The sequence below is a fragment of the Drosophila ficusphila genome, unplaced genomic scaffold, assembly GCF_018152265.1.
Source record: "Drosophila ficusphila isolate 14025-0441.05 unplaced genomic scaffold, ASM1815226v1 contig_791, whole genome shotgun sequence".
Classification (NCBI taxonomy): domain Eukaryota; kingdom Metazoa; phylum Arthropoda; class Insecta; order Diptera; family Drosophilidae; genus Drosophila; species Drosophila ficusphila.
The window spans coordinates 7,627,390-7,637,884 of NW_025064737.1; the positions used below are offsets into that span (position 1 = coordinate 7,627,390).

The 10,495-nt window shown below is 47.2% G+C and overlaps 3 protein-coding genes across 3 annotated transcripts; 1 reads left to right on the plus strand and 2 right to left on the minus strand.

Moving 5' to 3' along the window:
- Positions 1-175: 175 nt before the first annotated feature.
- Positions 176-2,632, minus strand: LOC108088070 (kanadaptin). The gene is given in 4 exon segments (XM_017185719.2): positions 176-469; positions 472-1,038; positions 1,105-1,299; positions 1,352-2,632. Coding segments are annotated over 4 exon segments (2,136 nt in total). The 5' UTR covers positions 2,549-2,632; the 3' UTR covers positions 176-292.
- Positions 2,633-2,772: 140 nt separating this feature from the next.
- LOC108088053 (DNA polymerase theta) lies at positions 2,773-9,902 on the plus strand. The gene is made up of 7 exons (XM_017185689.2): positions 2,773-4,434; positions 4,500-4,873; positions 4,926-5,482; positions 5,543-8,123; positions 8,179-8,386; positions 8,440-9,354; positions 9,416-9,902. Exons 1-7 carry the CDS (start codon positions 2,856-2,858, stop codon positions 9,724-9,726), a joined length of 6,525 nt encoding a protein of 2,174 aa, XP_017041178.1. The 5' UTR covers positions 2,773-2,855; the 3' UTR covers positions 9,727-9,902.
- On the minus strand, positions 9,716-10,329 carry LOC108088054 (rhodanese domain-containing protein CG4456). Its single transcript, XM_017185690.1, has 3 exons — positions 10,142-10,329; positions 9,921-10,080; positions 9,716-9,860 (listed from the first exon to the last, which is right to left on the minus strand). Exons 1-3 carry the CDS (start codon positions 10,260-10,262, stop codon positions 9,803-9,805), a joined length of 339 nt encoding a protein of 112 aa, XP_017041179.1. The 5' UTR covers positions 10,263-10,329; the 3' UTR covers positions 9,716-9,802.
- Positions 10,330-10,495: the final 166 nt, after the last annotated feature.

The following is a 10,495-nucleotide window of genomic DNA, read 5'->3' on the forward strand; positions in this document are numbered from 1 at the left end:
TTAACCGAATCGGCGGATGAATCGTTTCGTGGAAGCCGCCACTCGACTCAAATTAGGGGTGATTGCCAGCGAAGGGGAGTTGCCAGCACTGGAATCGTGGTGAAAAGCTCTCACACTCTACCTGAAGTTAATGCCCCTCAAGACCCATTAAAAAATAAATGCAAATACGAAAGGGTTTAACATTTACAAAGTTACATTGAGAGGGTCTTAGAGAATACATCAATTACACGTCTAGACTAGTTTAAAAGTATTTCTAACTTGAATTAATCAAGTGTTTAACGCTACCGCTGGGCTAGTAGCCAAACTTCTCGTTCAAATGGGTGATGCCATCGCCGCTCTGGTTGGATGGTGGCACCCACTTGGCGTACTTCTCGCTGTCCTCGTGCTCGGCCAGCTCGTCCAGGTCCATGTCCACATCCTGGCGCTGTTTGTTGCGCTGTCGCTGGCGTGGACGTGGCTTTTTTTCGCTTCCTCTGCCTCCGGTTCCGGAGTCTCGTCCGCTGGAGCGCCGGTCTCTTCCATGGGCTCTGCAGGCAAAGTTGAAGCAACAGTGTCGCTGGGAGCTGTTGGAGTTTCCGTTGAAACTTTTGTTGACATCACGTCGTCGGGTTTTAAGACTTCCGTTTCAGCGTTTGTTGGTTCGCTTACTTCCGTTTGGGCAGGCGGTTTGATTTCTTGGAAGTTCTCGTTGTCCGGACTCAATTGCTTTTCCACAGCTTCCTTTTTCCCCCTTTCCTCCTTATTTTCCTCTAATGTTTCCCTGGGTTCTTCTTCTTCCACTTCTTCTTCGTCCGAGGCAAATGCATTTGATTGGGGCTTAGTCTGTGTGCTCGGCAGGGCTTTAACCACCTTGAATTTGCTGAACTGGTTTCTCTTGCCAATCATGGGAAGTTGCCGTCTTGCTGCACCGCTTTCCTGGCCAGTCGCCTGTTTCGCAGCAGTGGCACTGATTGTGGAAAAGGGTAGAGCCGTTGGCTTGGCAATTATCAAGAGGCGTTCGATCCTTTGCTGCTCGCCCTTGAGACGCTGTTGCTCCAACTATTTAAAAGATGCAAATGTGTTTATGAAATAGATTTTAAAACATTTTTTGGGATAAAAACATACCCTTAGCTTTTTGATCTCGGTCTTGTCTAGTTGCTTAACATCTTCGTTAAGCATGTCCATGAAATTATCCAGATCATCGCCTGCGGCTTGCTGTTTAATGGCCAGTGCCTTAAACTTTTTCTCTTTTTTCTGGTAGGCTGCGATTTCCTGCTCCACCTTTTCCATTTCTTGGATGAGTTCAACTTCTTGCTTTAGCTGTTGAGCAAATAGTTAGTAAATATTCATAAGGGGGACGTAAATGACCTACCAAATCTTCGTAAGTGAGGGTGACATTGGCACCGGCATTCTCCTTGCGCTGTTTCTTGCGCTTGATGTCCCCAGTGCGATCCCAAAATTCATCCTCATCGTCAGAGTCTCCTGACTTAACAATCTTCCTCTTTTGCGCCTCCTGATTCGCCTGTCGCAGCACACCATGCCTGTCTAACGTCCGACAAGCCTCCAGTGCGCACTGCACCACGCAGTCCTTCTTCTTTCCTTTGTGGTTGACCTCCACTACAATTGGCCTGCCGTTGGAGTCGTCGAGCGGCAGCTCCACCCGGCAAACGAAGGAACCGCTGGAAAGCTCATCGCACCTGTACTCCAGATTAAGACCTTCGCGCTCGAAGAAACCGCGCAACGTTTTTTTTGGATCATCGAAGAAAAGCTCCTCGTTGTTGGTGCTTGCATAGGGATTGTGGCTGAGATCGGTCTCCTCGTCGGCGTCGTCGCCCATGCCCCAACTGACGCCCTCGTTGCGTTCCCGCTCCTCGGCCTCTATAAGCTTAAGCTCCCTCTCCAGGGCAGCGTCGGCCAGCTCCTTATCTCGTTTCTTGCGCAGCTCGGTGACTGACAGCTCCGATTCGGGTTCCTCATCCTCGCCGGGTCCCTGCAGAATGTAAACGCGGGTGCTGCCGCCCAGTTTCAGCATATGGCCCACTCGCATCCGAATGTAGACCTTTGGCGGCACGCGCTGTTTGTTTAAGAAGGTGCCATGTGTGCTCCCCATGTCGTAGATGTACCAACCCTCCGGCTGTTCATTCTTCGGCAGATCCTCCTGGTCTTCGGCATCCTTTTTCTCTACCGTGTCATCGAAGTCTGGCTGTGGCGGTGACTTTGGCTTGTACTGCAGCACCACGTGGAAGCGAGAGATGGTGGGATGAGCGGCGGGCACATCGTTCTCCGGCAGACGTCCGAAGGTCCACACTGCCTGTTGCTGCAACTGGCGCACCGTGTCAATGATCTGGCCAGATTTTAGCACCTCGAAGCTGTAGTTTTGACCAGCGGATGGTGGAGCTGACCATTTGGGCACCTTGTATGGACAGACAGCCGCTGGCGAGGATTTGGGTACCTTAGGAGTTTTCGGTGGTGGTGGAGGCGGCGGTTCGGCCGGAACTTCGGAGCGCGGCCTTTCTGTGATGATCACCTTGGGTTTAGGCAGTGGAGCGGGCACTTTGAATTCGTTCATGGTGGCAATCAGGCGAAATATGTTAATTTTCCGAGGAGTAAACAAATTTTCACAAAGTCCGCAGCTGATTTTTCGGCGTAGTGGGACCAGATAATAGCCGCCAAAAAAAGATACAAAAACAGACACTTCTTCAACAGTTGTCCCAAACAAATAAAAAGTTCTAAAATTGGACAATGTTGTCCCAATAATAAATTAGGATGTTGGACGGGCACACTGACCCGCGACGTTTTGTTTTTCTTTTAGTTCATTTATTTTATTTAGTTTTTTTTTGAAATTTGTATTTAATTATTTATTTTAAGGAAGTAATATGGCGTTTTCGCAGTCATTTAATTTTGGTAATAGCACTTTTATGGAATTGGAAAAGGGCTTACAAGCGGGCGGTAAAGAAAATACCCGCGCCGGAAGTGGAAATATACAACAAGCAATTGCAAAAAAGGATTCAAAAGCCGTCAGCCAGGATAACTATTCAGACTTTTTCAAAGACGAGTTTTCCTACGAAATAAACCAAGCTAAAAAGAACCCCAAGTCGGAAGCCAAAACTGAGGATCTTCTGGAAGGAGTCTCCCATCGGGACTCCGGAGATGTGAGCTCCTCATCCGTCTTTGATGCTCAAATCTGCACAGAGGATGTTTTCGATTCGGAGTGCAAGGACAGTGATGGAGTTCAGGAGCTTCCAAATCTAGATGAGAGCAGCTTCCTTTGCCCGCCAAAGAATCCAGAGGCTTCTCAGCAGCTGAAAGAGGACATACTGCGCAGTCGCTGCGTTCTTGCCAAGCAAAGTGGCTTTCACGAGACGTCGCGGATCACCCAAAATCTAAGTAGCATGTCCCCCAACCAACTGCGAGTGTCACCCAACTCCTCGAGCATTCGGGAACCAATGCCAGCGAGAACAGATCCACCACCCGACCTGGAGTCCCTCAAATCAATAGCCTCGTGGAACTTACCCCACAGCATTCAGGCGGAATACAAAAAGAAGGGCGTTATCAGGATGTTTGACTGGCAGGTTGAATGCCTTAGCAAGCCAAGAGTTCTCTTCGAGCACTGCAATTTGGTGTACTCCGCACCCACGTCGGCCGGAAAAACGCTGGTCAGTGAAATCCTACTCCTAAAAACCGTTCTCGAACGAGGCAAAAAGGTGCTGCTTATATTACCATTTATCTCGGTGGTGCGCGAGAAAATGTTCTATCTACAAGATTTGCTTACGCCGGCTGGTTACCGTGTGGAGGGCTTTTACGGGGGATATACACCTCCTGGAGGCTTTGAAAATCTTCATGTGGCAATCTGCACAATCGAGAAAGCCAATTCAATTGTAAACAAGCTGCTGGAACAGGGAAAACTGGACTCTATCGGCACAGTAGTGGTCGATGAAGTTCATCTCATCTCGGACAAAGGGCGTGGCTATATTCTGGAACTTTTGCTGGCCAAGATTCTTTATATGTCCCGTCGTAATGCACTGCAAATCCAGGTTATTACAATGTCGGCCACCCTTGAAAATGTGGAGCTGCTGAAGAATTGGCTGAACGCCGAGCTGTACATTACTAATTACCGTCCGGTGGCTCTTCAGGAGATGATTAAAGTGGGCACTAAGATCTTCGACCAGCAACTGAAATTCCTGCGTGATGTTTCCCAGTTAAAAGAAATGCGAGAAGCTCTGGGCAATGATTCTGATGATGTGGCCTTGCTTTGCATTGAAACACTATTAGAAGGTTGCTCTGTCATTGTTTTTTGTCCCTCGAAGGACTGGTGCGAAAATCTGGCCGTTCAGCTGGCCACTGCCATGCACGGTCTCATCAAGTCTGGCTCAGAACTTGGCCGACGTTTGCGGGCCAATCTTAGTCCGGAAGCCATTGAGGATGTAAAGCAACAATTAAGGGATATTCCAACAGGTTTGATCGAGAAAAAAGATAATCTTAGTATAAATCAGTAATTTAAATGTTAATTTTCATAATAGGTCTCGATGGAGTCATGTCCAAGGCTGTTACTTACGCGTGCGCCTTTCACCATGCTGGATTAACAACTGAAGAGCGAGACATTGTGGAGGCGTCTTTTAAGGCGGGAGCACTCAAAGTCTTAGTGGCCACCAGCACACTGAGCTCGGGAGTCAATCTACCCGCTCGTCGGGTGCTTATCCGTTCGCCTTTGTTTGGGGGTAAGCAGATGAGTTCCCTTACCTACAGGCAAATGATTGGACGAGCAGGACGAACGGGGAAGGATACATTGGGCGAGTCTATACTCATCTGCACAGAGAGCAATGCACGAGTAGGCCGAGAACTCGTCACAGCGCAACTGCAGCCTATTACTTCTTGCCTGGAAATGGACGGGAGTGTAAGTTGTCTAGTTCTTAACTTGTCTAAAATAATCAAAGCTTCTCCAACAGACACACTTAAAAAGAGCTTTACTAGAGGTTATATCTTCCGGTGTGGCGAGCACTAAAGAGGAGATTGATTGCTTTGTAAACTGCACGCTGCTAAGTGCACAAAAGGCTTTGGAGGCAAAAGAGCAAACATCAGATGAAGACTCTGACTCCCACTTCATCAGCGATGCTCTGGACTTTCTCGTTGAGTACGAATTCGTTCGCCTTCAAACAGACGAAGAGACCGAGACCACAGCATATGCGGCCACGCGATTGGGAGCCGCATGTCTAGCTTCCTCCATGCCGCCCACAGATGGCCTCATCCTCTTTGCGGAGCTGCAGAAGTCCCGCCGATGCTTTGTTTTAGAATCTGAACTGCATGCTGTGTACCTAGTCACTCCGTATTCTGTGTGTTACCAGCTGCAAGATCTTGACTGGCTGATTTACCTGGACATGTGGGAAAAGCTTAACCCAGCTATGAAAAAAGTGGGAGAACTTGTAGGCGTCAAGGAATCCTTTCTTGTAAAGGCAATGCGAGGACAAACCAAGCTGGACTATAAGCAGATGCAGATTCATAAGCGGTAAGTTATTTTTCTAAAAAATTATATAATAGACCCTAATGGTTTTTGTATGTCATCCAGTTTTTACACTGCTCTGGCGCTGCAGGAACTTGTTAACGAAACTCCCATTAATGTGGTAGTGCACAAGTTTAAGTGCCACCGGGGAATGCTACAGAGTTTGCAGCAGATGGCCTCCACCTTTGCGGGCATCGTGACAGCCTTTTGCAACTCACTGCAGTGGTCAACGCTTGCCCTGATCGTGTCCCAGTTCAAGGATCGACTTTTCTTTGGCATTCACAGGGACCTTATAGATCTTATGCGACTGCCCGACTTGACGCAGAAGCGTGCTCGTGCTATATTTGATGCTGGATTTACCAGTTTGGTAGAACTGGCAGGCGCCGATGTGTTGGAACTGGAAAAAGTACTCTTCAACTCCCTAAGCTTTGATTCTGCCAAGCAACACGATCACGAGAACGCAGACGAGGCGGCCAAACGGAATGTGGTAAGGAACTTTTATATCACCGGCAAGGCGGGAATGACAGTGAGCGAAGCTGCAAAATTGCTAATTGGCGAAGCTCGTCAATATGTCCAGCATGAGATCGGAGTGGGCAGCATTAAGTGGAATCAGACACAGTCAGATGCAAGTAGATATCCCGAGAACAGCGGCATAGAGGTTAATCTTCATATGTCACTGGAGGAGGATCAAGTGCAGAACCAACCGCCAGCAAAGAGAAAACTGTCGAACGATGAAACAAGCACTTTAGGAAGTGCTTCATCCATAAAGGTTCCCAAACTAGAACCACTGGTAGAGCGGCAAAATAAACCACAGACAAACTTGGCAAGTCAAAGGAATATAATAAAAACTTCTTCTGGGTTGAACAAAAATAATTCTGAAGAGTTTAAGCTAAACACTAAAAAAGATACTCGACAAAAGCCTAATGAAGAAGCTCCTAAGGCATTACAGACTCCACCAAATGCTTCCAACTCCAATGTTAAAGATCATAAACTAGTGGCCACTGAAAAGATGGAAAGTCAATACCCGAGTCGGAGATCTTTTGAAAAGGTGAATCCGGTTATTTCTAGGTCTGAGGATGCAGAAAAACAAGTACATCCAGTAAGAGTCCAAGAAAAGGAGATCGTTCAGTCTTCACCTTCCACTCGGCGCATTCAAAATAATATCCAAAAATCAGTAAGTAACTTAGCAGAAGTCGTACCAAATGAGATAAAGGGACAGGGATCGGGAACTAAAAAAGAAAGCACTCCAGTAGCTAGTTCTCTAACTGCAAAGGAGGAGGAGCCTAGCACCAGTCACAATGCCCGCAAAGAGTTGCTGAGAAAAGAAATTGCTGAGCGTCGAAGGATCGCCTTAATGAAGATTCAACAGAAAAAAGCAGAAATGGAAAACCAGGCGAAAGAGCAAACAATACAGGCAGCAAGATCTGCTCCGTCTCCCCTTAACCATACCCCAGTTGGAAAAACTAATACTCTCACTACTCAGAAAACACAAACGCCTAGCAAAGATATTAAGACTCAAGGTAACAGCTCAACCCTGACAAAGCCATTCAAAACACCATCCAGCAGGGAATCGTCGGCAACCCCAACACGAGGTCCTAGCTTAAGCTCATCGCCTCAATTGCCCCGCAGAAGCCCACGCAATCATACTTCGACACCTCCCATTACTCCAAATCGCACGGCTTCAAGGAAGGTTTCCACCGCAGAGCAGGATCTTTTTATGGCAGACGATTCCTTTATGCTGAACACCGGACTAACTGCTGCTCTAACGTCCGTTGAGAGTAAGGCTCCTGCGCCTTCGGAGGCCGACGAGATCCCCAGCTCACAGCCCAAGGAACCGGAGGTTGTCGGCGCCCTGACTCCGCATGCAAGTAGACTGATGCGCTCCTACCAGCTGCGATCGCAGCGCTTGCAGAGTCCAAGTTCGCGATCATCTAGTGACTCATCCAGAATTGAAAAACTTCCCACAGACACTGAAACGCAGTCGGAATCAAAGTGCTCCTCTGATGGGGCTTCCTCAATGGAACTTTCTGACATGTCTGTCGAGAACTCACTAATGAAAAATCCCCTGCATCTAAATGCGTCACACATCCTAAGTTGTTCCAAGGCGGATGACAATGCCTCTAGTTTTTCTAGCATAGATGTAATCGACATCTGTGGCAACCGTCAGTTGTTTCAAGCTGCTCTCATGGAGCTTTTGGAAGCCCCGCGTATTGGCTTCAGCGTGGGCTTGCAGGCTCAGGCCGGCAGACAAAAGCCCTTGATCGGAGGCAACCTTCTGATCAACCAGGTTGCGGCGGCGGAGCAGCGGGAGGCGGCCGCGGGCAAGCAGGTGCTCTTTCAGGTGGACGACAGCTGCTTTATATCCTGTTTAACCTTCTGCCTGGCGGACAATGTAGTATACTATATGAACATGCAAGAGGAGGAACAGCCCAAGGGACACAGAGTGCCCACCAGTCTAAAGGCGCAGGAACTTTGCAAGCTAATGGCTCGAAAGGAGCTTACACTGATCATGCACGATGGAAAGGAGCAGCTAAAAATGCTGCTTAAATCGATACCGGAGCTTAAAAAAATCAGCGCCAAATTGGAGGATCCCAAGGTAGCAAACTGGCTGCTACAGCCGGACAACATCTTGAGTTTTCAGAATATGGTAACTATTACAATCATCATTCATATGAAGCTGTTTATTATTGTTGATATTCTAGTGCCAGCAGTTCGCTCCGGAGTGTACAGCCCTCGCTGATTTGTGTGGCAGCGGTCGTGGATACAGCAGCTACGGGCTTGATAGCTCCAGCGCCATTCTTCCCAAGATAAGGGCCTCCGTCGAGGCCTGTGTAACAGTGCACATATTAAAGGGTCAAATAGAAAATCTTGAGAGGATTGGCACGGGGCAGCTGCTGAAGTTTTTCCATGGTGGGTTCACAGAAGTCCCTTTAAATACAATTCCTAATAAGTATTAATTTCAGAGGTTGAAATGCCCATTCAAACGTCTCTTTGCCACATGGAGATTGTGGGCTTTCCGGTCAAGGAGCAACGTCTGCAAAGACTTTTCCAGCAAATGGTAGCTGTTATGAAAAAGTTGGAAGCGAAGATCTACGAGCAGCATGGCTCCCGTTTCAATCTAGGTTCGACGCAGGCAGTTGCCAAGGTGTTGGGACTTCACCGGAAACCCAATGGACGGGTAACCACTTCGCGCCAGGTTTTAGAAAAGTTAGACTCTCCCATATCCATTTTGATACTGGCGCATCGAAAGCTAGGCGCTCTTTTGGCCAAGAGCATTCAGCCCCTGCTGAAATGCTGTGAGGGAAACAGGATTCATGGGCAGAGTATTACTTATACGGCCACAGGTCGTATTTCCATGACGGAACCAAATCTACAAAATGTCGCAAAGGACTTTGTGATAAAATTAGGATCAGATGCGGTTAACATTTCCAGTCGCTCAGCATTTATGCCTGAGAATGAGCAGCGATGCCTGCTTTCAGCGGACTTCTGTCAGCTAGAGATGCGTATCCTTGCCCACCTTTCGCAGGATAAGGCTCTGCTAGAGGTGATGAACTCGCCGCAGGATCTGTTTACAGCCATTGCGGCGCATTGGAACGCAATAGACGAGTCTGCCGTGTCGGAGGAGCTACGAAACGGCACCAAGCAGATCTGCTACGGGATTGTCTACGGCATGGGCATGCGTTCTTTGGCTGAATCTCTAAAGTGCAAAGAGCAGGAGGCGCAGATGGTATCCGACCAGTTCCACCAGGCTTACAAGGGAATACGAGAGCATACCCAGAAGGTGATCAAGTTTGCCCGAAACAAGGGATACGTGGAGACGATAACGGGACGTCGGCGCTATCTGGACCACATTAACAGTGCCGAGGAGCAGTTGAAAAGTAATATTTAAAAAGAAACCTTTTAAATATTTTTTTAATTCAAACATGTATACTCCAACAGGACAGGCCGAGCGCCAAGCCATTAACTCCACAATCCAGGGTTCGGCTGCAGATATAGCGAAAAGTGCAATTTTGAAAATGGAGAAGAACATTGACCGCTATCGAGAAAAGCTGGGATTGGGGGAAGGATCGGTCAATCTTGTAATGCATTTACATGACGAACTTATTTTTGAGGTGCCGGTGGAAAAGGCCAGGAAAATCGCAAAGGTTCTCAGCCTCACCATGGAGAATTGTGTAAAGCTTAGTGTGCCACTTAAGGTTAAGCTGAAGATTGGACGCAGTTGGGGTGAACTGCAGGAGATAAGGGTCTAGTTTATTTGTTTTTATTATTGTAGTAATTCGAATTTTTTAGGAATTTTATATCAAATTTTTATAGACCGCATGTTTACTAATTTTTAGACTGCTTAGCCTGCCACTCCGTCCAGGATCCGGCATAAGCCTTAGCGCTGTAATAAATTATTAAAAAATAAATGTACAGAATTTAAAAATGTGATATGGAAATATACTTTGTAAAACCCAGGGTGGAAGCCAAATTAGCAGCTCGAGCTGCACGTCCTCCGGCTTTGCAAGAGAAGATTAGGACTGCATCAATGGCCGGTTTTTCGCGTCCATAAGTCTGAGCAAAGTCCACATCCGGTAGGTTGAGAGCCTTCTCCAGATCGGCCACTGCAATAAAATAAAAAAATGTCAATTAAGTCGGTAATCCCTGGACTTTATAGCTCCTCACATGGAATGTTAATGCTGGCCGGCAGAACTCCAGTTTCCTTCAGCTCCGACTCGTTGCGGACGTCGAAAAGGTACTTCTCCGGGTGGTTGGTAACATCTTTGACTTCTTCGTAAGTGGCCATATCAGCAATTTTTGGAACGAATTTAATAAACACAAAATTTAAGCCGGTAAAGCTAACTTATCTGAGGTGTGACCACAGATTGACTGATATAATATACCAGTGAAACGGGGAAATATACCAAAGTAATCGTTATCCCAAGTATTTTTGAAAACTTTTAAAATAAGTAACGGTAATATACAAAATAAATAAATGTTTCCCATTTCAACCGTGCCTATTATAAACCCTTTAGAAAA